The following is a 26272-nucleotide window of genomic DNA, read 5'->3' on the forward strand; positions in this document are numbered from 1 at the left end:
ATGATCTGTACCCAGCCCAAGCAATCCTCATGGCACTGAGCACAGACATGTGAACCTACTCCCAGCCTCTTCCCTCCCCACTGCCTTCCAGGGGCCCCTCCCCAGTAAGACAGAGGAAGCAAAGGCAAGAGGATGGCCAGAGGCTTTGGCAGGGTGACATTTATTTGCCAGGTTCAGCAGGCACACAGTTAGCCTACCGACCTTCATACACCAGAGCAGACCCACAGGCATGCAGGGAGAAGGGCAGGACTGCCACTGGAGTGCCGAGCAAAGGCCCGGACCAGTGTGGCTGCCTGCCCAAGCTGTGGTGGGGTCTGACAAAGGGCACCTGCCAGGAGCCTCCATCAGGAAACTGGGGAGCCTTATTCCACTTTCTCATCCCAGTAAAAGCAACTCAGCATAGCTCAGAGGCACCTGGGCCTCTCTCTAAGCCCTGACAGAAGGGGAAATGGGTCACAGACATAGAGGGGTGGGGGTGGGGGTTCCTCTCTATTTTATTTTTCAATTAGGAGAGCAGAAATCTGCCCCTGTGAAGGACAAACCTCAAATCAGATTATGGGACACTGCCATGTGGCAGGCCCCCTGGGATGGAGAGGACTGTAGCCTGAGCCTGAGGAACACCATCAGAGAGGAGCCAAGGGCTATCAGCCTTCCCTGTCTGGCTCAGGGTAAGGACCCAGCTAAGCTGGTGCACTAGGTACTGGGCCTGCACTCTGCCTTCCCAGTTTTCATTGCCACATCCCAACTGTTCCCTCCTTCCCCTTACAGGCTCATGAAGCTCAGGGCACAGGGCAACCCACTGCAGAACCCAGGAGGGCAGGAAATAGCACAAGGATATTATTGGTGGGAACTTTCCAGGAACAAAGGTGGACATTTCTACCCCCCTACTCATTCTCTTTCACTTCTGAGGACCCCCAAAGCTACCAAGCAGTGCCCCCAACCATGCGACCAGTCTTGTCTTAAAGCATACTGCCCTAGATTTGTACATTCTCTATACCAGCCTGTGTCCATTCTTAGAGCAGCCCACATACCACAGGCACATACCTTCATGTGCAGGAGCCTAAGACCGCTGACAGGGCCTCGCTGGAGGACCAGCTCTCAGGGCAAGGCCACCCAAGTTTAGGGCCTGGGAGAGGATGGGACCTGCAGGGCCTGCCTGGGGAAATTGTGAGGCAAAAAGGGAAGGGGAAAGGGAGCAGGGACCTCCTGAGTATCCCTAGAGCAGCATCCCGCAAGGAACAGAAACTGGTGAAGCTAGCGAAAGACAGAAAAGCCACAAGGAATCCATGCAGGGGCTGGGGCCGGTCCTGCCTCTGGCCTGCCCACCACTCACGCACATACACACAGGAGATGAGACTGCTCTCCCGTGGCCCCCAAACATGCCCCACACTGGGAGGCAGGGGCAGGAGGGAGCAAGGGCATCATGCCAGTGACTCTTATGTACAGTGAGAAGCCCCTCATCCACTCTCCCACCCTCCTGCCCGCCCCCTGCCCCACACCAGCCTGCTCACTCAGCTGGTCTCCTCCCTCCGAGACTCCTGGGCATAGCCAGCAGCCTCTTCCCCTTTACTAGAGGGTGGGGCCTGGCCTGTTGTGCCCCCGGGGGCTGTGCTGTCCGGCTGGGCCAAAGCCGGCTCAGGGGTGGCAGCTGCCTTGGTGGCTGGTGTGACACTGCTTTGAGTGGTGGACATGGTGCTCTCTTCCATGGCTGGTGTGGCTCTCCCATCAGTGGCTGGAGTAACACTCCTATCGGTGGCTGGGGTGATGCTCCCATCGGTGGCTGGGGTGATGCTCCCGTCGGTGGCTGGGGTGACACTGCCATCGGTGGCTGGGGTGGTACTGCCATCGGTGGCTGGGGTGGCACTACGGTCTACGGGGGCTACATTATCGCTCTTTGCGGCAAGAGCAACAGCACCCACTGTGGCTGAGGTGGCACTGCCCCCAAGGGCTGGGGCAGCCCCACTTGCAGCTGCGGCCCCACCTACAGCCCCAGCGGTGACAGTGTCTGTGGCTGGGGCAGACTGGGCTGTCGCTGTGCTGGACTGCTCCGGGGCCCGGAGCCGTTTCATGAGGGTGGTCACTCGGACAGCCTTCTGAAAGGAGGGCAGTGGAGAGAGGCCCAGAGTGAGGCTTACAGAAGCCAGATCCGTTCCTTGGCAAGAGCAAAAGCCAGACCATTCTGAGCCAAAGCCTCTGACCACCCCAGGGGAGGTCAGGGACCCAGCTGCTCACACACCCACATAAGGCAGTGACAGTGGCTACAGCCACACCTGATGGCTGAAGAAATGCCTTTCTGTGGCTGCAGGGGTGTGATACAGGCAAGAGACTGTGTGTGCCAGAAGGAGCTCTTGGGATCAGTCCAAGAAAGGGAGTCATCCGAGCCTTACCTTCCACTTGGCCCTGGCAAAGTTCTTTTCAATCTGGGCACAGACACCATCCTTGATGTTCTTATCAGAAGCAGCATTGCCAGAAATCCTAGAAAGGGTGCAAGTGCATCTGGATCTGAGGGGGTACAGGCCTTCATGGAGACTGCCCAGCCCTCTTCTCCTAAGATCCAGAGGTTACCAGGCAGGCCCTCTGGGCTGGGCCTGAGCTCTGGGCACCCCCAGCCCCTACTCAAAGCCTCAAGGATGGGGGCTACTAGATGTGAGGAGGACTAGGCCAAGGGAAACCTGGCCTCTCCTTCTGTCCTCCATGGGCCCTGCTCACCACTCATGGGAGATGGCCTCTTCTGCGGTGATGCGCTGGTCTTGCTCCACCTCCATCAGCCTTGTTACCAGGTCTTTGGCTGGGGACAAAGCCAGGGAGAGGCTAGGCATGGGCACCTCATCTCACTGTCTACGGGTGATGAATGGGCTGGGAGGTAGGAGCAGAGTCCAGCAGAGAAGGCTGAGAGCAGGTCCCCCACACCAACCCTTCCCTTTACCCACATGCTGGGCACCTCCTCACCCGCCTGTGAAATATCATCCCAATATGGAGAGTCAAATTCATAGTCGCCAGCCAGGATCTTGCGGAAGAGGTTCTTGTCATGGTTCTCATAGTCATCTTCCTCTACCTCCTCATAGAAGGGCGGGTTCCCTGAAAGCCTGCATGGGGGGCCAAAGGGCAGTGTCACCCAGGAAAGCCATGGACACAGGACCCCACCCGGCCTGGCTGCAAGCCTGTTTGCCTGCCCATCTACTCACAGGATGTACATGATGACTCCAATGGCCCAGCAGTCCACAGGGCGTCCATACCGCTGCCGCCCTACCACCTCTGGGGCTGCAGACACAGCGTCCATCTGCTGGTCAGTATCAGACCTGGCCAGGCCTGGTACCACTCACACCACTTCCTGGGCTAGACACTTCCTTCCCCCACCCCTACCCAGAGCCACTCCTTAAAGGTTGTCTCCCACCCTGCCCCTGCCCCACCCCCTGCTTGCCCAGGTACTCGGGAGTCCCACAGGGCTCCTTGATGAGGCCATTCTCTAGCTTAGCCAAGTGGAAGTCACTGATGACGATCTTTGAGTTCTTCAGCCGATTGTAGTAAACCAGGTTCTCCAGCTGCTCCGCGCAGGAATGACATGTGGGTGAGCAGAGGAAGACTCCATGAGGACCCCAGAGGCTAGACTAAGACCCCAAGGTGCTGCCCACCTCAGCCCCAGGCTGGCTGCCATCAGACCTGGTTCCTGGCCTCACCTTGAGGTTCCTGTGCACGATCTTGAGTGAGTGCAGGTAGGCCACGGCCTCCAGGACCTGCCGCACCACATTGCTCGTGTCTCGCTCCGAGTAGTAGCCCTGGTCCAGGATCCAGTCAAACACCTCCCTCCCCGTGGCCCTGAGGGACACCAGCCCCTGAGCCCGGCGTGGGCAGGATCGGGGGTGGGGCAGGAGTACTTGGGGAGGCTGCCTACATCAGGGAGCTGGCGGGGCAAGGCACAGGGACCCAGGACCCCCAGGGTCCAGAAAGGGGGCCTTCCCTGGTTGCAGAGGGCAGAGCAGGTAAAGGCCCTGGGGACTGAAGAATCCTGGGACCCCAGGCCCACACTCACAGCTCCAGGAAGATGAAGTACTCCTTGCGGGTCACAAACACATCCACCAGTTGCAGGATGTTGGGATGCTTCACCCTGGTGGCAGGGAGAAGGGCCAATAGTTAGGGCTGGGTAAACCCCTAAGAGAGGCTCTGGTTGCCACTGTGGACCACAGCAAACTGGCCAGAGGCTGGTACTGCTTGAGGCCCCCTGCCCTTGAAACCCTTCTCTGCTACCTCGTAAGCCACCCTACCCCTAGGCCTCACACTCACATCTTGAGGATGCCTATCTCGTTCTTGGCCGCCTTCCGCACCTTGCGGCCATCCCGCTTCTGGAACTTCTTGCAGGTGTGCAGCTTGCCCGTCGTCTTGTCCTTGGCCCGGAAGATCTCACAGAACTCCTCACTGCAGCCGGCAAGCACCCCACTCAGCCCTGGCCCAGTGTGGGCTGCCCTCTGCTCCCCTTTCACCAGCCCTTGCCCACCCACCCTTGACCACCAGACCCAGCACTCACGTCTTGATGACCTGTCCCAAATCATATCTGTCAGTCACCTCCGACGGCTGGTTATAGTTCTTCTTATCACCCAGAGTCACACACCCAAACGGCATTGCCAGGATCTGAGCTGCAGGCAGGATGGAGTCTGGCTCAGCTGTACCACAATGTGGAGGCTTCTCCCCGCAATGCAGAGGATGCCTCTGGGAGACCCCAGCCTGGCTCAGGCCAAGCAAGGGCCAGAGACTGCATCAGAAAGGGCTAGAGGCTGGTCAGGCTCCCACCCCTGCTTTTCTGGTCGTGGCTCGTGCCACTTGGCTCGGCTGCCTGAACTACAACAGCCCCCACTTACGAAAAACATATTAAACTGACATAGCAAGGAATCATTTTGTGTTGTATACATTCAACAACAACAACAAAAGATTTACCAAATGATTTCTTTATATTTCAGCTATTACACAGGTGAAGGGGGCTATAACCACCCACCCAGCGGATGGCCATCTCTGAAAGTCTGAAGATACCAAGTGTTGGCAAAGATGTGGAGAACATGAGCACTGCTAGTGGAGGCTAAGTCTCTCCTTTGGAAAACAGTTTGGTAAAACTGCTAAAGTTGAACATGCCCCATGAACCAGCATTTGCACTGCTAAATATATGCCCTACAGAAATACATACATTTATGCAGCAGGCCACTCATACAGGAAGGCTCATAGTGGCAACATTCGTAATTGCCCCAAACTGGAAACAGCCCACATAGCCACCAGCAGCAGGACGTAATATGGCACAGTCACACAATGGAATATTACACAGCAATGGAAATGAAGGAGCTGCAGCTATACCCGATCACACTCACATGGTGAATTTCACCAACATAGTGCTGAGTGAAAAAGACACAAAAGAATACATAGAGCATGATCCTATTGATACAGAGTTCAAGAAGTGCAGAACTAACCTGTACTGTGTATGGATACAAACATTCTGGTAAAACTATTTTTTTAAAAAAAGCTAGGAAATAAGTACCACAAGTCCTTCTGAGAGAAAGAGTAGATGTGATTGAGTCAGGACACGGGGAGATTCTGGAGGGCTGATTTCTGAACCTGAGTGGTGGTTTCACAGGTGTCTGTTTTTATAATAATTTGTAAAAATGTACGTACAAGTTGGGGGGCACATTTCTAGATTTTTGTTATATTTCACAATTTTAAAATGTTAATAAAAATTATGGCCATCCTGGGGCGCTTGGGTGGCTCAGTCGCTTAAGTGTCCAACTTTTGATTTTGGCTCAAGTCATGATCTCAGGGTCATGGGATCGAGCCCCTGTGTTGGGCTCTCTGCTCAGCAAGGAGTCGGCTTGGGATTCTCGCTCCGTCTCTCTTTGCCCCTCCTGCTCGTGCTCTCTCTCTCCAAGAAAATACATAAAATCTTTAAAAAAAATTATGGCCATCCATATGAAAGAATACTTGGTGGTTATTACAAAGAATACAGTAGAAAATGTGCTATGGCCGGACAGTTTCTGAGATGTTAAATGGAAAAGCAAGGGACAGAATGAGGGGTCAAGGATGCTATTTGGGTAAATTTTTTAAAGCTTATATACCAATGTATACTCACAAACTCAATTCTGGAAAGACACCTAAGAAAATCAGAGTGCTCTCTGGGGCAAAGAATTAGGTGTTAGAGGGGCAGATTTATATCTTTTATTACTTTTCTGTTAGAATTTTTACTGCAGGGGCACCTGGGTAGCTCAGTTGTTTAAGTATCTGCCTTTGGCTTGGGTCGTGATCCCAGGGTCCTGGGATCAAGCCTCACGTAGGGCTCCCTGCTCAGGGTGGTGTCTGCTTCTCCCTCGCCCTCTCTGCCCTTCTGCCTCCCATTGCTTTGTGTTTTCTCTCTCTCTCTCTCTCTTGCTCATGCTCCCTCCCTCTCTCTCTCATATAAGTAAAATCTCTTTTAAAAAAAAGAATTTTTACTACAATTACCTTTATTGATTCAATAAACGTTGTATCCAGGCACAGTGCTTGGAGTTTCCTCAGAGAGAGGACCCCTATTTGGGTGGAAGTGAGGAAAGGCTCTGAGGAAGAAAGGGCATCAGGGCTGGGCCTTAGAGGGGAAGGATTTGCCAGGAGCCATGCCGGGGTAATAGTCTGGAAAAAGTTAGACAAGCCTGCCAGTGCCTCGCTGCCAGGGCCCACAGGGGGCCTGGGCAGTCAGGTCTAGGGCATAGGTCCCTGGCCAGGGGTGGGTGTTCCAGGCACAAAGGTGACCACACGCAGGCACTCTGACACCTGGGGCCTGGCACCCGTGGGTCTGCAATGACACTCACCCAATCCTCTTGTGCGGTACTGGGAGGTCTGGCTCCAGCACCCAAAGGAAAGGGCACTCGCAGCTCTTGCTAGAGGTCAACTTCAGGAGGGGAGTTGGTGACAGTGTCTGGACCTCCATAATGCCCGGCCAATGTGATTCTGGGGCCATGGGGCAAGCTCTGCCTCGGCTGACTGTGCATATTCTCCGCACGGATGAGCATGCGCTGTGTACCAGGCCCGGCCTCTGGCCTTGACCACCTAGACGCTCCCCTACCTGGAGTCACTCCCAGCTATAGGAGGGAGTGGAGAAGGGAGGAAGCCACCCCCAGAGGAGGCAGCTTGGGTCACCGCGACTCTGCCAGCCAGGGTCAAAGGCCAGGACCCACACCAGCCCCATGGCCAGCCCTGGCTTTTGTTTGCTTCCTCCTAGGCAGAGGCCACCCACTTCCCAGGGGTCATAGTCCTGGAAGTTTTCCCTCAAATCTGCCCTCAGCATTAGGGAACAAATTCCATCATTCCCTCATCCGGGTTGTCTGGGCTCAGGGAATGCAAATGCATTTCATCAGCGTGATTTAAGCCAGGGCTTAAGCCATCTTGTGAGGCACTGCAGAGGCAAACAAGAGAAGCTTTGAACATCGTCCCCGACTGCATGTCTTTGCCACCATGGTCACAGCCCTGCTCCTGCGTCTGCCGGAGAAGAGCATGTGGCTGGAATCCCACACTCGCAGCTAAGAGCAGAGGCACAGCCGCCCACCACTGCCGGCCACCCATCTCTGTGCCCCAACAATCTGGGGGAGGGGGCCCGTATCAGTCCCTCAATGGCTCTACCGCACCGCAATTTCCTTTCCAGGCTGGAATCCAAGGCCTGCGTACTGGGCGGGAGGGTGGTCCCTTAGGCTGTGGGCCCCCCAGGAAGCTGGGAGGGACCTATGTCCCAGCCCTGTTGCTTTGCTTACACCGTTCCCGGTGGCAGGAATGCCCTTCCCCCAAAGCCTCCCATCAGTATCCTATTTGTCACGGCAGAGTTATTTATAACGTAAAAAAAAAAAAAAAATCAGCAACTACCTAAAATCCAACAACAGGTGACTCGCCAGCTCAACTGTGTCCATTCGATGGCAGGGAGTGTGGGCCCTGGCAAGGGCCCGGCCCACCTTGGCCTCCCTGCGAAGCAGCCTCCACATGAGCTAGGTGTCCAGACAAGGGCTTAATCTCTTTCTTCTTTCCTTGTGATTTCTGACATTAGAGGTTGTTGGTGCAACAAATCATCTAAAATGATCCTGCCACTCCAGACTCAAAACGGCCCTTTTCTGAGATACCTGCCAGAAGTTCCACCTCCCCCCACCCCACTCCACCAGCTCCCAGCTCTGCCGCGTGGCGGGGGGAGGTTTTGTATATGCCCATGCCTGATCTTGCCCTCGGCCATGCATGTGCACTTGTGCCCACAAGAGCCCAGGATTGGTCTTGCAGTCTGTCTCCCACCACAGAAATCCAGGCCTCTGCTCACAGTCACATCAGCCTGGATCCACATCCTAAAACCTCATGGCTGGGGAAGGGGTAGATCTGTCTCTCCCCCCTACCATGGGGGCCCTGATCGCCACCAGTACTACTTCTCCTCGCCAGCCTAAAACACTCATCTGTCTCCACCCCCAACCTAGCCCCGGGGTGAAGAAAGGAGAAAAGGGGTCCCCTCCATCCTCACCCACTCCACCACCTGCTACCCACTGCTGCTGCTTGGGAGACTGCTGGTGTATGCACCAAGCCCCTGGCACCTGCTGGCAACAAAGGGGGCCTGGACCCTGAAGCTGGGAGGAGCAGTCAAGGGACAGCTTCAAGAACAGTGGAAGGCCAGGCAGAAAGGGGTTTGCTTTCTCACCCCCATGGCCCAGACAGCCCAGACCTACTACCCAACAGTGAAGAGCCCTCCTCCCACTGACGCAGGACCTGGGCTGTGCCATGGGTCCATACTGGGACATGGGACGGCACAGAAGCCCCATAGCGGCCGTTTCCCTAGAGACATGGCTCCTTCCATTTTCTGCAGAGAAACAGTGTGCACGGGGGAGCTGTCCAAAGAGAGCTTGGGGGAAGTGCGGAGCCTGGCACTGCCACTGCCCCCCAGCTGGCTCCAAGGGTGCCTGAGGCCCAAGCGCTCCCCAGTTACTGCTTGCTCCTCGGTTCTGACCCCTGGGCTTGGGCAATCGAGCCTCAGGCAACCCTGAGGGAGCCTCTGCCTGTTGGTGCCCTGGTAATAAAGGGTCCCCTAGGGGCCCTACTGCAGCCTTAAGCAAGTCTGGCTCCAGAGGCCCAGGGGTCCTGCATCGGAGTCCTGTCCCCTCCTCTACCGGGGTCAGCCTGGCTCACGCCCCACCTTTCATAGCCATAAACAAGTTTCCTGCTGCCCTAGTCCTCTCCCATGTGGAGTTCCAGAGCTTGCAGTAAATCTTGGGAGGCCAGGAGGGGCCCAAGAGGCCTCCAGCTACCTCCCGACAACTGTGGGCAACACCTCCCGATTTAGTGGCAGCTGTGAACACCAGCCTTCAGGTACCCCCTCCCCTTCCCTGCTCTTCTCTCTCAGGGACTGGGGCTGGGTTTCCTGCTGCAAAGGACATGCCTAGGCCCAAGCCTTGCCTGGCCCATAGCTGAGGTCTCACCGGAAAGACGGGGGAGGGGGGGGGAATGGAGACTTCACCCTCAGGGTCGGGTGTCAGGAGGCAGAGCCAAGCTTCTAGCCCACTGCCGTGGGACATGGGCAGGGGGCTGCCCTGGCTGGCCTCAGGCTCTAGCCAATGATCATGGTCCGCAGTTCCTGCTGTTGACTCTCCCATCTAATGACGGAATAAGGGGGGAGGGGGGCCTCTCCAGTCTCAGTGGTGGGCATACAATCCAGTGCTGTGTCCAGAAAGTTCAGCCTTGAACTTGGCATGGCAGAGGTAAGAGCCAAGGCCCCTCCCAGGTACCTGGGGTCCCAGTCTTTGAACCCCTGAAGGAAAATCCACTGGGGTCCCTGCTTCCCTGTGGGTGGAGGGAAGTGAAGGGGAAGGCCCCAGAGTAAAGGATTGCTATGGTGATGGAAGTTTTGAAACAAAGGGAAGGGGAATGGGAGAGGTGTTGGCCAAACCCCTTCTCCAAGAATTCCCTGAGACTGGCCCGACTCTCCCCATGGGTTCTGTGACCTGGCGCCATCAAGGAAGGGGAGGTGGGGGAAGTGAGAGACTTTAGAAAAGAGAAAGGGGCAGGGACAGACAGGGACAAAAGCAGAAACTGTAATGAAAGGGGAGTAAAGAGGTGACAATAAAAAGGACACAGGCACAATGACACAGGAGGGGAAGGAGCGCAGGGGGTTCTGAAGGGGCCTATGGGTGCCCAGCTGAGCCCCAAGGCCCCCACAGCCATGTGCTCTGAACACCTGGGGAGGAGCTGCCCGTGGTTCCTGGACCGTTGACACTGAACCCTCCTGCATCCCTCAGATATGCATTGGACTTGGTGTGGGAGGCATAACCATGGCTTGGGAGAAGAGCCATGGTGCAGTCCCCTCCGAACAATTCCATGGCCCCTCTCCTGGTCATCAGGCAGCTTAAGTAAGGCAGGTCCATCACATGGAAGACACAAATGTGGTGGTGGGAAATGAAGCTCAGAGACCTGGCTGCTTCCCTTTATAGCCCCTCCTCTCAGCTGGCATGGCCCTGCCTAGACTCCCCAGCCACGCCCCCCCCTTATCCGAGGTCCTCCCTGGGCCTTGGGTCCCTCGGGGCCCCTCTTGCAGTTTCGCCTAATTCCCTGCTGCAGCCGTCCCCCTTTCCAACAGTGGATCCTGTCGGGGGGGGGGCAGAAACAGCACCCTGAACAACCCAGAAACAACTGCACAGCACCAAACCCCCTGCCTCAGTTTCCCTAGATGGAGATCATGGACTCTGCAGCCTTCTCCCAGGGCAAGGACTGCCCATCTGCCAGTGAGTGGTAGCCAGGCCACAGGCTGGAGAGGGTCAGCAGCAGATATGGGAAAGGTAGCTTTTGGCACCTGGGGGTCCGGACCAAATGCTGTGAAAGAAAGGCAGAGAGAACTCTGCCCCACCCCTGGGGCCCAGCCTGCCACCGAGAGGAGTAGAGACACCAATTTCCCAGTTGAGGAAACTGGGGTCCAGCAGGTGGCTAAAACTCAACTGGGGAGGTGAGGGTGGGGGAGGGGGGAGAACCAGGTCTCCCTAGGTGGTCCTGGGGGGCTCAAAGTCTGGGCCTTAGAGTGGGGCAGCAGGACAGGGGCTGGACTGAGGCAGGCTAAGCTTTTGGTGAAGGATAGAGGGCCCTGCTCCCCAGAAGGAAACCTGGTGGAGCAGGCTCTGTCTAGGGGGTGCGGACAAAAGCAGTTTGGCAGAGCTGTGGGGGGCTGGGAGAGCCTAGGGTCTCTGCCAGACACTACACGCTGGGGAAGGCAGAAATTCATTTGTTCATTGTCCACCCCCCCACTTCCCCAGCCCGGGGCCCTGCTCCCCACCGTGATGCCACCCTGACCCCCTTCCCCAGCGCTGCTGACTCGCCCCCGCTGGCACAGCAACACACATGCGGGAGGCACACGTGTGAGCACCAAGCCCCGCACCTCCCAGCAGAAACATGTGCGTCCCCTACCCCCACCGCGCAGCGTTGAGTCGGTGCCCCGAACCCCCCGCTGGCCCCCACGTTAAGGCAAGGAAGCAGGATCTCGGCTAGGGGGTTGCTGGGCCCCAGGGGCTTGGAGCCTCCTCCCCCACCCCGCGGCAGCCCCGCCCAGCCCCCTTCAGGTTGTCGCCCATAAAGAACTCTCCGTTGTCATGGAAATTAGTGACTGCTTAGCGGGAGGAAGGGGACCCGGGGGCAGTTGGGAGGGGTTGAAGGCGGCCCTGGGAGTCAGGAGGGTCGGCTCAGCCCCTGACCCCTACCCCTATGGGGCACCACGAATGTTCGAGGGTTAAGGTTTTCACAATTAGGAGCCCAGCGAGACGGGGGGCGGGGGGAGGGGGCAGGGAGGGGAGATTCGCCTGGGCCTGAGGCTCAGAGCCTTCCCCTGGGACCCCCAAGCCGTCCGAGGTGACGGGGAACTTTAAGCCCAACCCCGCACGCCGACCCCCGGATCTGCAGATCCGCGTGCAGTGCCCCCGCTGGGACCCCAAGCCCTCGAGGAGCCCCCGCTCACTGAGCGATCCGAACCTTGTGTCAGAGACCCAATCCCCCAAGACCCCCACAACGTGCGTTCGGGGGGCGCCTCCCCCCTGCGCGGCCCGCCCCGCACCTGCAGCGCCGGTCGGTCACACGGAGGAAGCGATCGCGTGTTCAGTGGGGCGCCGAGGGCTCCGGGGGCGGCGGGCAGAATCCGCTCCGGGCACGCGGGGCAGACGCGGCGCCAGCTGCAGCCGCTTCGGCTCGCAAACCTCCAGCATCTCCCGCCGCTCGCCGGCACCGGATTCGCACCCCGGGCCGGGGGCGGGCTGGGGGCGGGGCCTCCCTCAGCCGGCTCCGCCCGGGCCCTGGCAAAGCCTGAGGCCAGAATCCCACTCGGAGGGGGGCGGACGACGGGTGGCAGCGAGTCGGGGAGCAGTGGCCTGCCCGGCGCCGGCCAGGCTCCCAAAGACTCCCTCAGGCCCTCGGACTGACTGGGCAACAGGGGCCAGAGGGGCCTTCCTATGTCCCTGATAGGGAGCCGGCCGGGAGTAGGTGTGGGGAAAGCCTGAGCCCTGGTGCTGCACAAGAATCTCTTGGCAGGTAGTAGTCCCCAGGGTACCAGCGCTCTGCCTAGCTCCCAAAACCTGACCCAAAGGGCAGAACCTACTTACAAGAACAAAGTGGGCAGTCGCTAGGGCAAACTACATTACAGACTGGCATCCCCTAGCTTGGAATAGTAAACACATGGGTGAGTGTGTGTGTGCACGTGGTCAGTGAGGGCTCCAGACCACGGTGGCAGAACCTCCTATCCCCCCCCCACTCCCACCCCGTTCAGCCTTTCTCATCCCCAAGTCCCAGCCAGGGTGGCTGGCCCAGTCTGCCCCTTTCTGCGGGGCGCTGAATTTCCCAGCCTATAAAAGTCACCTATGACATGGTGTGGATTCTACTTTCTTTTGAGCTTAATCACCCTGAGACATTTCATTAGCAGCATCACCATCAGCAGCCCAGGCTGGGATATGGGGATGCAGGAGAACTATTGCACCAAGGTGCCGCAGCAGGCCTGTCCTCTAATGGGAGGAAGCTGAGAACTGCCAGGAAGAAGCCTTGAAGGAAGCCCTGAAGGAAGTCCATTTCTCTGTCCTTTGTCAGGGAGGCACAGGGACCCAGGGCTTGCCCCTCCCCCCTCACAGGCCCTGAGAACCATCCTGAGGCCCGTGTCTGAAAGCCCGACAGACTTCTTGGTACCTGGAGCTGGCTTCTACCCCTGCCCCAAACCTCCCAGAGAGTCTTCTGACCCCATCCTGGGTCGGGTTGTCTCCAAACCCTTGGATTTTGAGTGAGTGACTCCCCGTGGCTGCTGACAGGAGTGATTGCTCCGGTGAGGAAGCTGGGGCTAGGGCCAGGAAGGCTGGCCTGGGACATGACCACTCACATAAGGCCCCTCAATATTTTCCCCCGGATGAGAGTGTCAAGGGGCCCTTCACATCCTTCCCTGGCTTTGTGTCACCTCTTGCAGGCCAGACGGATGCCACCTCTGGGCCCTCTGGTCTCTGGGTGGTCTCAGTCACAGCACCGACCCCACCACTACGTAGGAGTTCCTGGCAGACAGAGGCTGTTTCATCTCAGTACACTCAGTTCATGTCTGCGGAATGAAGGAATGAATGGCCTGGCACCCAGTCCTTCATGCTGTCTGCCCACTGTCCCCGAAGCTCTGGTTTTCTGAGGTGTATAGTGCCGCTGAGCCGTGGCCTGTCGACCCTGCACATGCGACATACACTTTCCGTCTTGCCTGAAGGTCATGGCTGTCTAGGGACAGACAAGCGGGGCCGAGGAGAAGCAGGCATGGGGGATTTAGAGGCGGGGGGAGAGGTGGTTCGCTAGCGCCCTGCCTGCTGCTGGCAGTGCTCCACCTCTTCTTGGTCGTGTGCACACTCCATGTGCCTGTGGGTGAGCGCACGTGGTGGGGTGTGTGTTTACACGTGTGAGTGTGTCTGTGTGTGTGTGTGTGTGTGCGCGTGCGTGCGCGCTCATGCCGAAGGAGATGGCAATAGCACAGTGTGCGCGGTGGTGCCCAGTGGCACGTGGGTCTGCATTCCATGTGCACCCAGGCGTGCTTGCTCGCGCGTGCACGTGGACACTGTTTCCAGTCCCTGGAGCCCCTGGTCCCTGGAGCCACCAGTCCCCTTCCGGCCTGACACAGGCCTCAGGACTGGGGAGGCTGAAACGGGGCATGAAAGCAGGATGAGGGGAAGAGGCTGGGCCGTGCCTAAGGGCTGGCAGGGGCTGCGATGACCCTACATCGTTGGCTATTTCCAGCCTCCCCACCCAGGGCAGCCCTTCGCTCTCAGGCATTGGGGGGATAGCCGGGTCTTGGCCCTTGGTGGAGAGAACAACCTAAAGATGAGAACCCAGGGTTGGGACTGGGGCCTGGCTTGTCCCTCAGCCCCCCACTCAGGGAGGGAGGCACAGGCAAGGCAGGGCTTCGGTGTCTTGGCTTCAAGCTCTGGCCACCCTCCGGGCAGGAAGTAGCAGTAGCAGCTGGATGCTATCCTCTCAGCTCTTCTAGGCCATGAACTAGGCCCCCGTGGAACTTTATTCCTACCTCTGCTATTCAGAGCTAGACCAGGTCAGGGGCCATGCCTTCTCGCCACCCCCCTGGCCAGAGGAATGGCCCGAGGTCCTTTAGCATAGGGCAGAGCCTGGGAAAAGAGCAGGGGCAGTTGGCATTGGCATTGTCCAGTAGCCTCTCTGAGGACCTCCTGAGGAAGTCTGTGGGTGGGGACAGCCCAGCTTGGAAGGCTGAGGAGGAAAAGGGAGCCCAAGGTTGAGAGTTCCGGCTCCCACCAGAGCTAGCCAGTCAGAGACACAGGATAAAGTGGGAGCCTCCCTATCCACGGAGCCTACAAAGCCAGCTAGACCTCATCACTCAGCGTAGGTTGTACCACCCACCTGGGACCCAGGACTTCTCTGCCACCCACCATGACCCTGACTTCCTGCCCCAGGGCACCAAAGGCCAGCACTCCCATACCCTCATATTCTGACTGGCCTGCAGAAGCATAGAGCTCTAGCCGAAGTTCAGACTTTAGGGGGCACCTGCATTACCAGGCCAGCTCCCCCAAGGAGCCCAAACTTTGACAGGTGCCCTCCCTTGGGAGCCACAAATGCTCCAGGTCCCCAGCCATCTTTGGAACTGTTAGGCTGTTGTCCACGTTGCTCTCCTCAGCCCCCCGTAGAGGGCCCAGGATGGAGGAGGGCAAGCAGTCTTTTCCTCTGGAGCTAGGGGAGGGGGCTGTTCCCCCCCTTCATGACTCACTCCAGGCTGTGTGGGTTATTACATTATGTTTGAAATTGCCATGGCAACCAGCTGGCAATCAAGGGTAATTGCACTTGTCGCCGGGGCAACGGGGCAAAACCCACAGCAGCCACTGTGTGTGGTTGCCCTTGGGGTACAGAAAAGGTCAGGCTAGACCAGAGCCAATGCCAGCCGAGGGGTTCTGAGGTTCTCTGGAAAGGATAGGATTGCTAGACCCCATGGAGTTCCCATGTGCGGAGGCAGGGTGTGCCTTGGGAATGCCGGGGCCCCCATCCCTGACTCCATGCCCGGCTTCTCTCTGTCCTTTCCCACACCACCCTGTGTCTAAAACAGACCACAGTGCTCGAAGTAAGCAGAACCAGCACTTTTATGTGCTCACAGATGGTACTTGTAGATGGCCCAAGGGCCTTCCTCCTCGTACTCACGGCGGCTGAGCCACAGGCTCTGGAAGGAGTCCCGGGATGCCATGATGGAGCCTCCAAGCCAAGCAGCGACAGCCCGGTGGGGAGAGCCCAGCACAGTGGCTCGGGGGCCCAGCTCCTGCCTCAGGCGCTCGGGAAAGCCATTCATCAGGGTGCTGCCGCCGTCCAGCACCACATTGGCCAGCAGCTCCTCCTGCTGCTTGGCCTCCAGCCGGCTGATGCTCAAGAGGGCCAATTGCGGGAGGCCAGGCTGGTTGAGGCCTAGCAGACTGGGCTGGAAGAGGGCCTCGGGGCAGCAGAAACGCTCAGAGCCCAGTGTGATGACCTGCTTGTCTGGAAGCATGAAGTCCAGTCGGGCCTGGGTCTGGGTGCGGGCCATCTCAGCCGTCATGTTCATGGCCACATAGCAGCAGGCCTCCTTAATCTGGTTGACCAGCCCTGCCTTGGGCGGCGAGTGGCCACCTGCCAGCAACAGCTGAACCAGGTATTCAGTGAGGTCAGCACCAGCCACATCTAGCCGGTAGGTGTCAAGTGGGGCCAGATCCCCAGTGAGGATGGGTGCCACGTAGGAGGTGCCATGGCCACTGCCCAGCACCAGCCCAGTGGTGCGCCCATAAGCGTAGAGCGCCAGCAGGGCCTGATGCACCGTCTGCATGGCAGGCACATGGAAACTCTCGAAGAGTATCTCGGCCACCTTTTCCCGGTTGGTGCGCGGTGAGACAGGTGCGTCGGCTACAAGCACAGCCAACTCCTCCGGCCGCACGCCCAGCCTGCAGTAAAACAGGTGCTGCCACAGCACCTCCAGGGCATCCCAGTCAGAGACCACTCCGCGATTCAGCACCGAACAGGAGGCCTCCTGGTTCTCAGGCACCGTGTACCGGGGCTCATCCTGGGCTGGGTGCTCTAGCAGCTGGACACGTGAGGGCACCACGCTGAGGACATGGTCCTCCCCCGCCAGTCCACATTTGGTGAAGCCTGTGCCCGTGTCAATCACCACCGCCGCCATGTCCTGGTAGGGGCCCAGCGAGTGGTGGCAGAGCACCGGGGACTGCACTGGCAGAGCATCTGTGCTGGGCACCAGCTCATAGCAGGCCCTATGGAGCAGGCCAAGGTGTGCAACCACCGATGAGTGTGTAATGTCCTCGGGTGTCAGCTTGAACCGGGGACCCTGGGGCTCTGTGCCCACCAAGGCCACGGGCAAGACCCTGCCGCCGGTGCCAGGTGTGGAGAAGGTGACCAGGGAAAACTGCTCCTCCTGGGTGCCAGGGGAGCCTCCAGGTGGCCCAGAGGAGAGCCGATGTGTAGACATCGGATCAGTGGCACCGACGCCGACCTTTTCTCTGCTCATGTAGACACACACATTCTCAGGGGCCAGGGGCACCTGGAGTACCCCCACATGGGCCGGCAAGGTCAAGTGCTCCCCTTCCTGGCACAAGGTGGAGGCCTGGCCAGGTTCCCTGGTGATGGGGGGCCCTCCTGAGACGATGGGCTCTTTGGAAATGGGGGGTTCTTGAGAAAAGGGAGGCTGCCCAGTGAGAGAAAGCTGCTTGGCAAGAGGGGTTCCAGTGAGAGGGAGCTGACCAGGAAGGGGGAGCTGCCTGGTGGAGGGGGACGGCTCAGCTAGGAGTGGCTGTGCAGAAAGGTGGGTCAGCCTGGTGAGGGGGCACTGCTCAGCAGAGGGAGGCTGACCAGTTGGAGGGGGCTGTCCAGAAAGGGGATGCTGCTTGGCTAGAGGCGGCCGACCACCGAGGGAGGCCTGCCCAGCACCCTCAGCCCAAAGGCTGTCAGGGTGAGCAGTAAGGACTTCTTTCTGGTTGTGGTTGCCTATATCCTCCTGAAGCAGGGATTTGGGCCCCTCTTGGGTTGGGGCTTGTGGGGCAGGCTCTGGGGTCTGCTCTGAGTTCACCCACTGCAGTTTCTTGGGCTGGACTGTGGAGGTGTCTTGCATCCTGGAGGTGTCCAGCATCCAGATGGTATGACTAGGTTCATTTTTTTCAGCATCAGGTTTGGAGCAGCCCGGATCATGGCCATGGCTCAATCTCCTCTCACCAAATTGAAGGGGCATCCTCAATGGAACAGGCCTAGAGAACACTCTGATGTGGGTCTCGGTACCTGGGGAGTTCTGTGACTCCAAGTTGAGCCTGCCCTCCTTGGGAACCAGGGCCACCTCTCGGTAGCTTCCAGATGAGAGGCTGGAGGGCACAGGGCTGGACAGCATGGGTGAGGTGGACCAGAAGTTGGAGCGATTGTTGTCAGGGGAAAGGATGGGCATGGCTAACGGTGGAGCAGACAACACATTTTCAGGGACATAGATGGATGGGTGGCTGGGCATGACACCCAGCAGCACTGCCCGTGGACCCATGGGGTCATGGCACAACAGCCCCATCCTGGTGTTCCCCGTGGCCATATCGAACACCAGCACACGGTCTTCCATAGCATCCCGGAGCTGGCAGGTAGGGGCACTGGAGGGGGGGATCTGGATGGCTTCCCTGGGAGACGGGACTGGTGACTGCTTGTGGCAGGACACTTGGTAGGCAGACCGTGGCACACTGGAGCAGGTATTGTTGCAAACGTTGAGAGGCTGCTGGTCTGGCCGAGAGCTGCAACTCCCCTGGCTATTCCTCTGGGGCTTGGGGGTACCCAGAGGCCCTGAGCCTGGTTTTGGGCTGCCTGGCCCAGGGGTACAGACCGGCGGCTTCTCCGCTGGGTTCTCGGGCAGCTTGGATAACACCTGCATTTTGGCAACCTCGAGCTCCTGGACATGGTCTGAGGACTCATTTGGAGAAGGCATTGGGGTGGGAGGCTCCTTCTGAAAACCAAAATCCACTCTGTCCTGGCAGGACGAGACCACTTTGGAAGACTCCAAGAGGACTGGCCGTTGGTTGCTACTCTTCCTGAACAGGAGGTCTTGGGAGAGGCCATTGGTTGTGGGAGCGGTGTCTGTCGAGTCGTCAGAGTTGCAGGTATAAGTTTCAACTGCTGCCGGCTTTGGAGTTGGAGCCACAGATGGGGCATCTGCCTGAGTGGGAGTTGGAGGAGCCTGGGCCGGACACGGGCACTTGTCCTGGCCCTGACCTTGGGCTGGAGCCGGGAGAGGACCTTGGGCTGCAGCTGAGTCCTCGCCCCCTGAAAGGAAATAGGGTAGCCACTGGCTCTTCCTGCTGTCCAAGGAGGCTACCTGGTCAGGGCTGCAGGGCCCTTTGCCCCAGCCTACCAGGACTTTAGCTGGAACCTTGCCCTGCCCCGCAACCTGCACCTGAACCCGGGAGCGGCAGAATCCATGCTGGATTGTATCACTGGTGCTGTCACTGTGTGGTGTGCACACAGGTAGGGCCAGGGTCCTGTTCTCCACGCTGAGATGCATTGGGGTTCCCACGATGGAGCTTGGAAACGGGCTAGTAGAGGGGAGTCTTGGGGCATCTTGGGAGGCCTGCTCGCAGACACACTGGGAGCCAACTTCAGCAGGATCCTGGTGTAGCTGGGGAACGGGTTCAGGGGTATGGGCCTGGGAGGCAGGGCCACAGGTCCTATCAGTGATGGCCTCAGTGGACAATGACAACCCCTGCCTGAAGTATACAGATCCCGAGTTTATCCATGGTCCCTGGGACCCTCTGAGGCCACCCCCCGGCTGCTGGCTGCTGGCCGAGGGGTGGCCTTGGGGGCCCAGTGGATCAGGGCCCCCCACCTTCTTGGTGACTTCCATAGTCCTGCTCCATGCCCTAGGGGCCCTGCCCCCTCTTCATTGCCATGGCAACCCCACACATCACAGCCCCTAGTGACCTGTGTGTGTGTGTGGGGGGGGTGACAGAGTGTGGGAAACCAGAGGCCCCACCCCCCTGAGGAATGGGGCCTGCCCAGGGAACCTTGGGAGACAGAAAGGCCCAGGGACCCTGGTGAAGTATGCCAACCCTAGGCCAGCCTCCTCTCTTTACCAGCCAGGTGACTAACTACTGTCTACCCAGGCCACCAGTAGGGTGAGGGTGGTGCCCCTTGTGGCAGGGGCTGGGAGCGGCCGTGTAAGGCCAAAGGAGAAAGGTGGCAGGGGAGACCGGCATTCCTGGTCTGCCTCAGATGCCAGACCTGGTTCTTTCTCCTCTCTTCTCGTGTGGCAACTTGAGATGTTAGCCCTGACCCAGGGATGAGTTCCAAGTATGTGACACAAGGCCCTTTGGGGATCAAAGCCCCTTTACCACTGAGTCCTGGGACACAGAAGAGGGTGAGGGGCCCAGCTCAGGCCAGGGCTCCTCTCCCCCATGTTCCCTGGTCCCTGCTCCAGGACAGCAACTCCTTGGCAGTCTTTCTGCTCCAGATGGTTCTCCTCTGCCTGTGTCTCATAGAGCCCCCTCCCCAGAGCCACATGTCCTTGAAGCCTAGAACCAGTATCCCACAGAAATGGGTATGGGGGCAACAGGGGTGGGGGTGGGGCCTTTGCTCAGAATCCTCAAGTCAGAATGTTCTAGCTCTTGTCACATTGTGTCAACTTCACCTTGGCCAGGAGGGGGGCAGAGCACTTAGCATAGGGCTAGGCCACAGTGGACGCAGGGCCAGCCAAGTGGCAATTATATCCAGATGGGGCATAGTCAGGACACAGTGAGCACAGGGCTGGGCTATGGAGTGCGGACATGGTTGGTGCCGGGCTGGGCGCACGGTGCACACAGCTGTGCGTATAGTGAGGGCAACCTGGACACAGGACTGGACATAGAGTAGGCTCATAGGAAACGTAAGCTATTAGACTGGGTGGACACTCCCACCCTCCCTTTCTTAGATGGGCAAACCTAGGACAGGGAGGGGTGGGACCTGTCTGGACCACCAGCCCAGGCCTAGATGTGCCCTACAGCCATAGAAGACAGGCCTGGTCTGGAGGTTCTGACCTGGGATGGGATCAGCCCTCCTCCCTTCCTCCCGGCTGTGAGCTCTGAGCCTCTTCCTTCTGGTCCCTAGGACTGTGTCCTTTCAGGCCTCAGTCTTTCTGCCCAGGAAACAGGTTTGTGGAGAATGCAGCTGTCGGCTTGTCCTCTGAAGCCGTGTTTTCACAAAGGTTAAAAATAGTGCTTACAGTTGGCCGTGGGGTGTGAAACGATGTGACCAGGGACCAGGACTGGCACTGTGCAGCATCTGCATCTTCCTGACAGGCACTGGGCAAATCCTGACTCAGCCCCATTCAGGCCCCTGGGCCTCCTCCCCCTCCCCCAGATGCTGCCTTCAGTTAGGCATGGGGACAGATGTCTCGGACGCTACTGCTCACCCCCCACTATGGCCCAGGAAGGTGGCAGAACGGAAGGGTCTGTGGCCTGCCTCTGTGTATGCGCATACGCATATACTTGCTGAACACTATCAACTTCATTAATCTCTGGCCCCGAGCAAACTGATTTCTTCCCCCTCAACAGGGATGCTCGTGGCAGCCTCTAGCGCAGGTGCAGGCCTTGAGCTGGGCTGTACCTGGGAGGGCTGCGGAGGCAGGGAGGGAGGCCCTAAGAGCCCCCTGCCTGTCCGACCACTCAGCCATCCCCATCTCCTACAGAAGTGGGACATAATCCTCCTTTCCAGGGCTGGGAGCTTTGTGAACAACTGACCTGAAATATCTTCCTGAGGTATCCTCAGGGAGGGGTCCTGAGCCCAGCTGAAGGGTATGGCCCATGAAGGCAGGCCCAGAGAAAGCAGTCCTGGGAGAGGAGAAAGCTCTTCCCCCCTGGGAAGCAAACACCCCTTATAAGAACAATGACTGATGCTGATTGGGTTCTTCCTGCGAGCCGGGCAGTGCTGAGGGCTCGTAACCCAGCCTCTTAGTAATTGGTTGAGCTGGCACTCTCATCCCTATTTAACAAATGAGGAAACCAAGGCACAGAGAAGAGAGAGAACTCACTGAGATCTCAGCGAAATGAGCAGTAGAGCCAGAATCTGAAGCCAGGCCACCAGGCTCTGGATCCACACTTCAGAAATTTAGGTACCACCGCTGGATCCCATGCCCAGGGCTGGCAGGCATGTACCCTGCTGGAAGGGAGCCAACATGCCTCCCTCTGAGTGCTGCAGCCCCAAGCCCCCACCTAGGCTGTGTCCCACATGAAACCTTCTCCTCCTCCCAATAGCTTAGCAGGTGGCTCAAGACTGGGAGGGGCGTTTTCCCTGTTGGCACCTCTAAGCCAGTACCCTCCTGGGAGCTTGGCATCGCTGAATAGCAGCCAGCTACATACCTTGCTGAACCAGGCTGAGTCCTTTGTACTCAGAATTCTTGCCCAGCCAAAGCCCACTGCATTTCATCCAGGTAAGGGGAGGGGTAGCACGGCAGCCAGAGAGGCTCCCAGGCTAGCCCCCTTCTGCTGAGCCCCCAGGGTTTGGGCAGGGACATTGCCACTGTACCCCTCCCCCTACATGTTTTTAAACAGTCTCTCACCACGAAGAAGGGCAACCAATTCTATTTCTGATTCTGGAAAGTGAGGAGGGCCAACATGTTGCCATGGCAAACTGGAGAGCCCCTCCCCGAGGCTGAGCCCATTCCCCAGGCTGAGGGCTCTCCGGATGGGGGGGGGCGGGCATGCCCAGAAGAACTGGAAGAAGCCCAGTGTGAGGGCAAGGCCATAAGGAGTCTCCTCTGTGAGGGCAGGTCCTGACATCACCTCCTCTCACACTTCACCTGGCCCTCTCTGATCAGGCCTTGGGGAAAGGCCCTGACCCTTGTGGAGAGGGTCAGGCTTCAGGAGATGGAGTCAGGGTACTCTGAGAAACCATTCTTCTTTGTGCATCAGGTTAGAACCCTCCGACCTAGGATGTCTTGAGGGTGGAGGGCAGGAAGGGCATCGAGGGGAAAGGGAAGGTTCCAGGACTAGCCAAGTCTCCCAGACCTGATTCTCCAATGCACCTGTATTTTTGGCTTCTTTGTGTTCTCAGGAAACAGCTCTGTCAAATCCTTGGCCCTGCACTTTTCCAGTCTACCCATCTTCCCCTCCCTGTGCCCTGGGAAGACTCTGGATATCTCCAAAAATCTAGGATCAAAAGTTGCCGTAAAGGGCTCCCAGTGGAGGCAACCACTTGGTAATGGAGTGAAAAGCAAGGCCTGTTTCCCCAGAGGTTTATGCCCACCATCCAGGGGCTCATACACCAGCTCTCCTGTCCCAGACCCTGAGGGTGCAGATGGGTAGCATTTAGATCTGTGAAGGGAGGGCATTCTGGGTAGAAGCTCAACCCAGGTAAAGGCAGGCTTCTGAAAAGACCTCAAAGGATGTTGTGCCACAACCTGCTTGGGGTACTAACGGGAAATGGAGGCCCCCAGGGAGGAAGGAAGCACCCTTGGTCTCCTGGCTCCACAGACTGCTCGGCAGTGCTCTGTGTTTCCCCCTCCTCATCCTGCTCCCTGGGGCTATCCAAGTGACCTGGGAGCACTAACATCCTGCTTCCCTGAAGCCTTTCCTGGCCAGGGTGGACTCATTCCAGAGAGGCAGCGGGGCCCTCCTCCTGCCTGGTCTCCCTGCCTGACCCCGAAGGAAGACAGCCAGGGTGCAGAGAACTCCAACCCCAGGGGAGCCCTTGGTGGGATGAGGGGTGATAATCTACTCCTAATCTGGAATGTGGAATGCAGATCCAGGAGTGCCAGGAGGATGTGGCTTTTGAGCTCTAAGGCATAGGAAATTTAAATAACAGATGTTTAAACAACCTTCCCTGCAAGCCGCGGTGCAGTGACCCCTCTGCTGAGACGTGTTACAGCTTAAAAATAGCCCACAATGAACTGCTCTGAGCTCCAATTGACTCAAGCTTACGTAACTCTGCGTGAAAGATGGCCAGCCGCACCAGCCCGGAGGGAGGGCAATGGCACAGGCACCCTGACGGCCCTGGTGCTGAGGCCAGCAGCCCCCCCCAGCCGGGAGCCAATCTAGGTGGGGACAAAGGAAGTGCTTCTGGAAGCACACATCATTCCGCGACTATTGGGAAGAGACCTCCAACCACATCTGCAGAGAGGAGCTGAGATCTGCCCACCCCCGGGGTCCTTGAAGACCCCAGGCCCCGTGGAGGGTGGGGGCAACTTTAAGAACAGGTGGCTGGGTCAGAGCCTGTGGGCAAGGGGCCATGTGGGAAGGGTGACTGGGGCTGCCCAAAGGATTCTTTTTCCCCTTCGAAGAGGTGGCCCCCCAAGCTGGGAGGAACACTCCGGCAGGACTGATGCCTGGCTGAAGCTGGTACTACCATGGAGTCCAGGAGAGGAGCTGACTTCTTGAGAGCCTCCAAGTCTCTACGGTCCAGGCTGCACAGGTGGGGCTTGTGACATGAGGAAGAGAGCACTGGCTTGCCAGCTGACTGATGATCCTGGGATCCTGCTTTGAGTCCCCTGCCTTTCCTGATATGTTCCCAGATCCCAAGTGCCCAGACCAAGACTGACCACAAGTGGGCGTGCAGGTGGCTAAACCAACATGAGAGGGAACGGAGGCGAGAAGGCAAGGATGCCCCTGGCATCGGGAGCCTCATGTGCTCCCTCTGCCTCTGCCCTTGCTGAGCCCCAAGGATCTAGCAACTTCCCTCATCCTCTACCACCTGAGTTCAAAATAGGAACCACCATGGGCCTTGCATCTGAGCTTCTGCTGAGCAACAGGGAGACTGGTGAGGGCCAAATACCAGGGCCTCCTGTCACAGGCCCAGCAAAGGCAGGCTGTCAGGGCCATAAGTGCCCCTGTTTCCCTGATAAGGTCAAGGCTGCCAGATGGGTGGAGAAGTTGCAGGGGAATGAGTAGCAATGGTAGGGCACAATCCCAGAATGATCTTGGGTTTCTCATCCTGCAAGAGGAGTGTGATCTGTGTGTCTCCCTCTAAAGGGCACTGTGACCGTCCCTGCTAGGCTTAGCCTGAATGTCCTGGAACCAGGGACAGAAAGATGCTCGGGGTATTGGAGGAATAGAGAATAAGATGCAGAGGCTGTGGGGAGGCTCAGGAGCAGAGCCACCCTCCCTTATAGAGCCTGGAGCTGTGAGTTCCTATCGGATGGACTGATGGGGCTGGGGCATTCAGGAGAAACAGTCATTTCTAAGGATATCAGAGTGAGGTGGCTGGGATCCAGGTGTCACACCTATGGACTGAGTGGGTTCAGGCAAGCCCTGCCGACTGCTGGGCATCTCCTGCCAAGCTTTGGGCCGAGGACTCCCACCAGGGGAGGACCAAGCATGAAGGCCATGGCTCCAGGTCACCATCCTTAAGCCTGAAGAACCCACCCCACCCAGGAAGCTACCACAGTCGGATGTGAATATCACAGCTGCCCAGGCTCTTCTGGCCTCTCACTCATTGGAACTCTGTCTGGAACAAACCTCAAAAGAGTGGCAGGAAAGAACGCAGCTCAGCCGGCCCCTCTATACCAGATGGGCAATGCTGGGGGCCCTTCACCGAGTCATCCCCACTCCTCTGGGCTGGTGTTGCTCCACCTCTGGGCTGGTTGGACCCTCATGGGGGCAGAGCAGAGGATCTGAGTAAAGAGATGCTCAGATCCTGGGGTCTTCACAGAGGGGAGTTCTCCAGTCCCAGCATGGAATAAAAGGTGTTCTTCATCAGGGCCAGGTGGATGGGGCTCCGTGCTCAGCTACTGATTCCTAGGGCTGCTTCTCCCCAGGCAGAGGCAATAATCGTGAGATGCAGCCTGGGCCTCTCTGAGCCTCAGACACTCCCAGCAGGACCCATGCCTGCCCCACCCCCAGCACTGGGGTTCCTGCTCTCTCCTATAGGTAAAGGGAGTTAAGTTGTAAAGTTGCACCACTGGTGGACCCATGGCCTCATGGGCTGCACTGAGGGAGTGACTGGTAAGGCCAGTGTCCCAGAAGATCCCAAGGTTTGGAACGGGTCAATATCTGGAGCTCTCAGATGTGACCCCAGAGGGCTTTGGGATCCCTGGGAAAATTCTCTGAAAGGCTGGGATTGAGGCCTAAGGAGGATCTCAGACCAGACCCATGGCCCCCCATCAAAGCAGATCGGTCCGCCCCATGCCTGCTCTCCAGGTGCCAGACAACAGTGACACCAATGGGCAGTCAGGAGGCTGTGAGTCATCTGCAGCTTCCTTGGCCCCAGCTCCCATCCTGGCCTCCCTCCAACCTTTACTGGCACCTGCTTGCCCCCAGCCCCACTGGGCTGTGATAGAGGGGGATGAGGCTGGGGAGCTGGTACCTGCTCTCCACAGCTCATGGTAGAAGACTGGACTCCCAAAGCCCCAGGAGAAGCCTCTGCTCACCCCATCCCACCCTAGTGGCAGGCCTAGGCCCACCATGGCCACCAGCAACCTTCCCATTGCACTGGCCACCCACCATGTCTGAGATACTACTCAGGCCTCCCCCAGGGGAAAGGCAGCTCAGCCTTCGCTGGCCCTGGAAGCCACTCGGAAACCTTCTGTCTCCCCCAGCCCATCTGGGGGCCTAAAACTAACCCTCCTTTCCTCTTCTCCCTGGGGGCCCCTTCAAGAATTTGAAACCCTGAAGCAGTTCTAGTTCCTGACACTCCAGCTGGACTAGCGACTACTCAGGTGGCTCTTGAGGATGGAGCTCAGAGCCTGGGGGCTGTAGCACTGGGAAGAGGAGGTGCAGCTGTACCATGATCCAGGGGCCCAAGCACCTGCTTAACTGGGGCCCCTCTCTGGAGAATGCTGGCCTTG

The 26272-nt window shown here is 58.2% G+C and overlaps 2 protein-coding genes across 3 annotated transcripts; both read right to left on the reverse strand.

The window, feature by feature from the left end:
* Window positions 1–140: 140 nt before the first annotated feature.
* CAMKV (CaM kinase like vesicle associated) lies at window positions 141–12238 on the reverse strand. 2 transcript variants are annotated; one of them, XM_025884811.2, is made up of 11 exons: window positions 12056–12238; window positions 4523–4631; window positions 4282–4413; window positions 4031–4105; window positions 3678–3816; window positions 3422–3542; window positions 3186–3261; window positions 2950–3086; window positions 2710–2788; window positions 2388–2475; window positions 141–2093 (listed from the first exon to the last, which is right to left on the reverse strand). In XM_025884811.2, the coding sequence occupies exons 2-11, from the start codon at window positions 4615–4617 to the stop codon at window positions 1512–1514; spliced, it is 1524 nt and encodes a 507-aa protein (XP_025740596.2). In that variant the 5' UTR covers window positions 4618–4631; window positions 12056–12238; the 3' UTR covers window positions 141–1511. The 2 variants fall into 2 exon arrangements, with proteins under 2 accessions (XP_025740596.2, XP_025740594.2); XM_025884809.2 differs by lacking the exon at window positions 12056–12238 and adding an exon at window positions 5174–5198.
* A 3357-nt stretch (window positions 12239–15595) lies between these two features.
* On the reverse strand, window positions 15596–19364 carry LOC112833554 (uncharacterized). The gene has a single exon (XM_025884664.2). It carries the CDS (start codon window positions 19361–19363, stop codon window positions 15614–15616), a length of 3750 nt encoding a protein of 1249 aa, XP_025740449.2. The 5' UTR covers window position 19364; the 3' UTR covers window positions 15596–15613.
* Window positions 19365–26272: the final 6908 nt, after the last annotated feature.

Source organism: Callorhinus ursinus, unplaced genomic scaffold (assembly GCF_003265705.2).
Source record: "Callorhinus ursinus isolate GAN/ISIS: 27379988/994484 unplaced genomic scaffold, GSC_fseal_2.0 scaffold15, whole genome shotgun sequence".
Taxonomy (NCBI): domain Eukaryota; kingdom Metazoa; phylum Chordata; class Mammalia; order Carnivora; family Otariidae; genus Callorhinus; species Callorhinus ursinus.

Bases quoted from the DNA above. Each gene is read 5' to 3' on its own strand.
- LOC112833554 (XM_025884664.2), bottom strand. From the start codon at position 19,363: ATGGAAGTCACCAAGAAGGTGGGGGGCCCTGATCCACTGGGCCCCCAA.
- CAMKV (XM_025884809.2), bottom strand. From the start codon at position 5,195: ATGAGTGGCCTGCTGCATAAAT. The intron at 3,543-3,677 runs GTGAGGCCAGGA...TGCGCGGAGCAG, and splicing joins TCGTGCACAGGAACCTCAAG to CTGGAGAACCTGGTTTACTA. The intron at 3,262-3,421 runs GCAAGCAGGGGG...CTGTGTCTGCAG, and splicing joins TGGGACTCCCGAGTACCTGG to CCCCAGAGGTGGTAGGGCGG.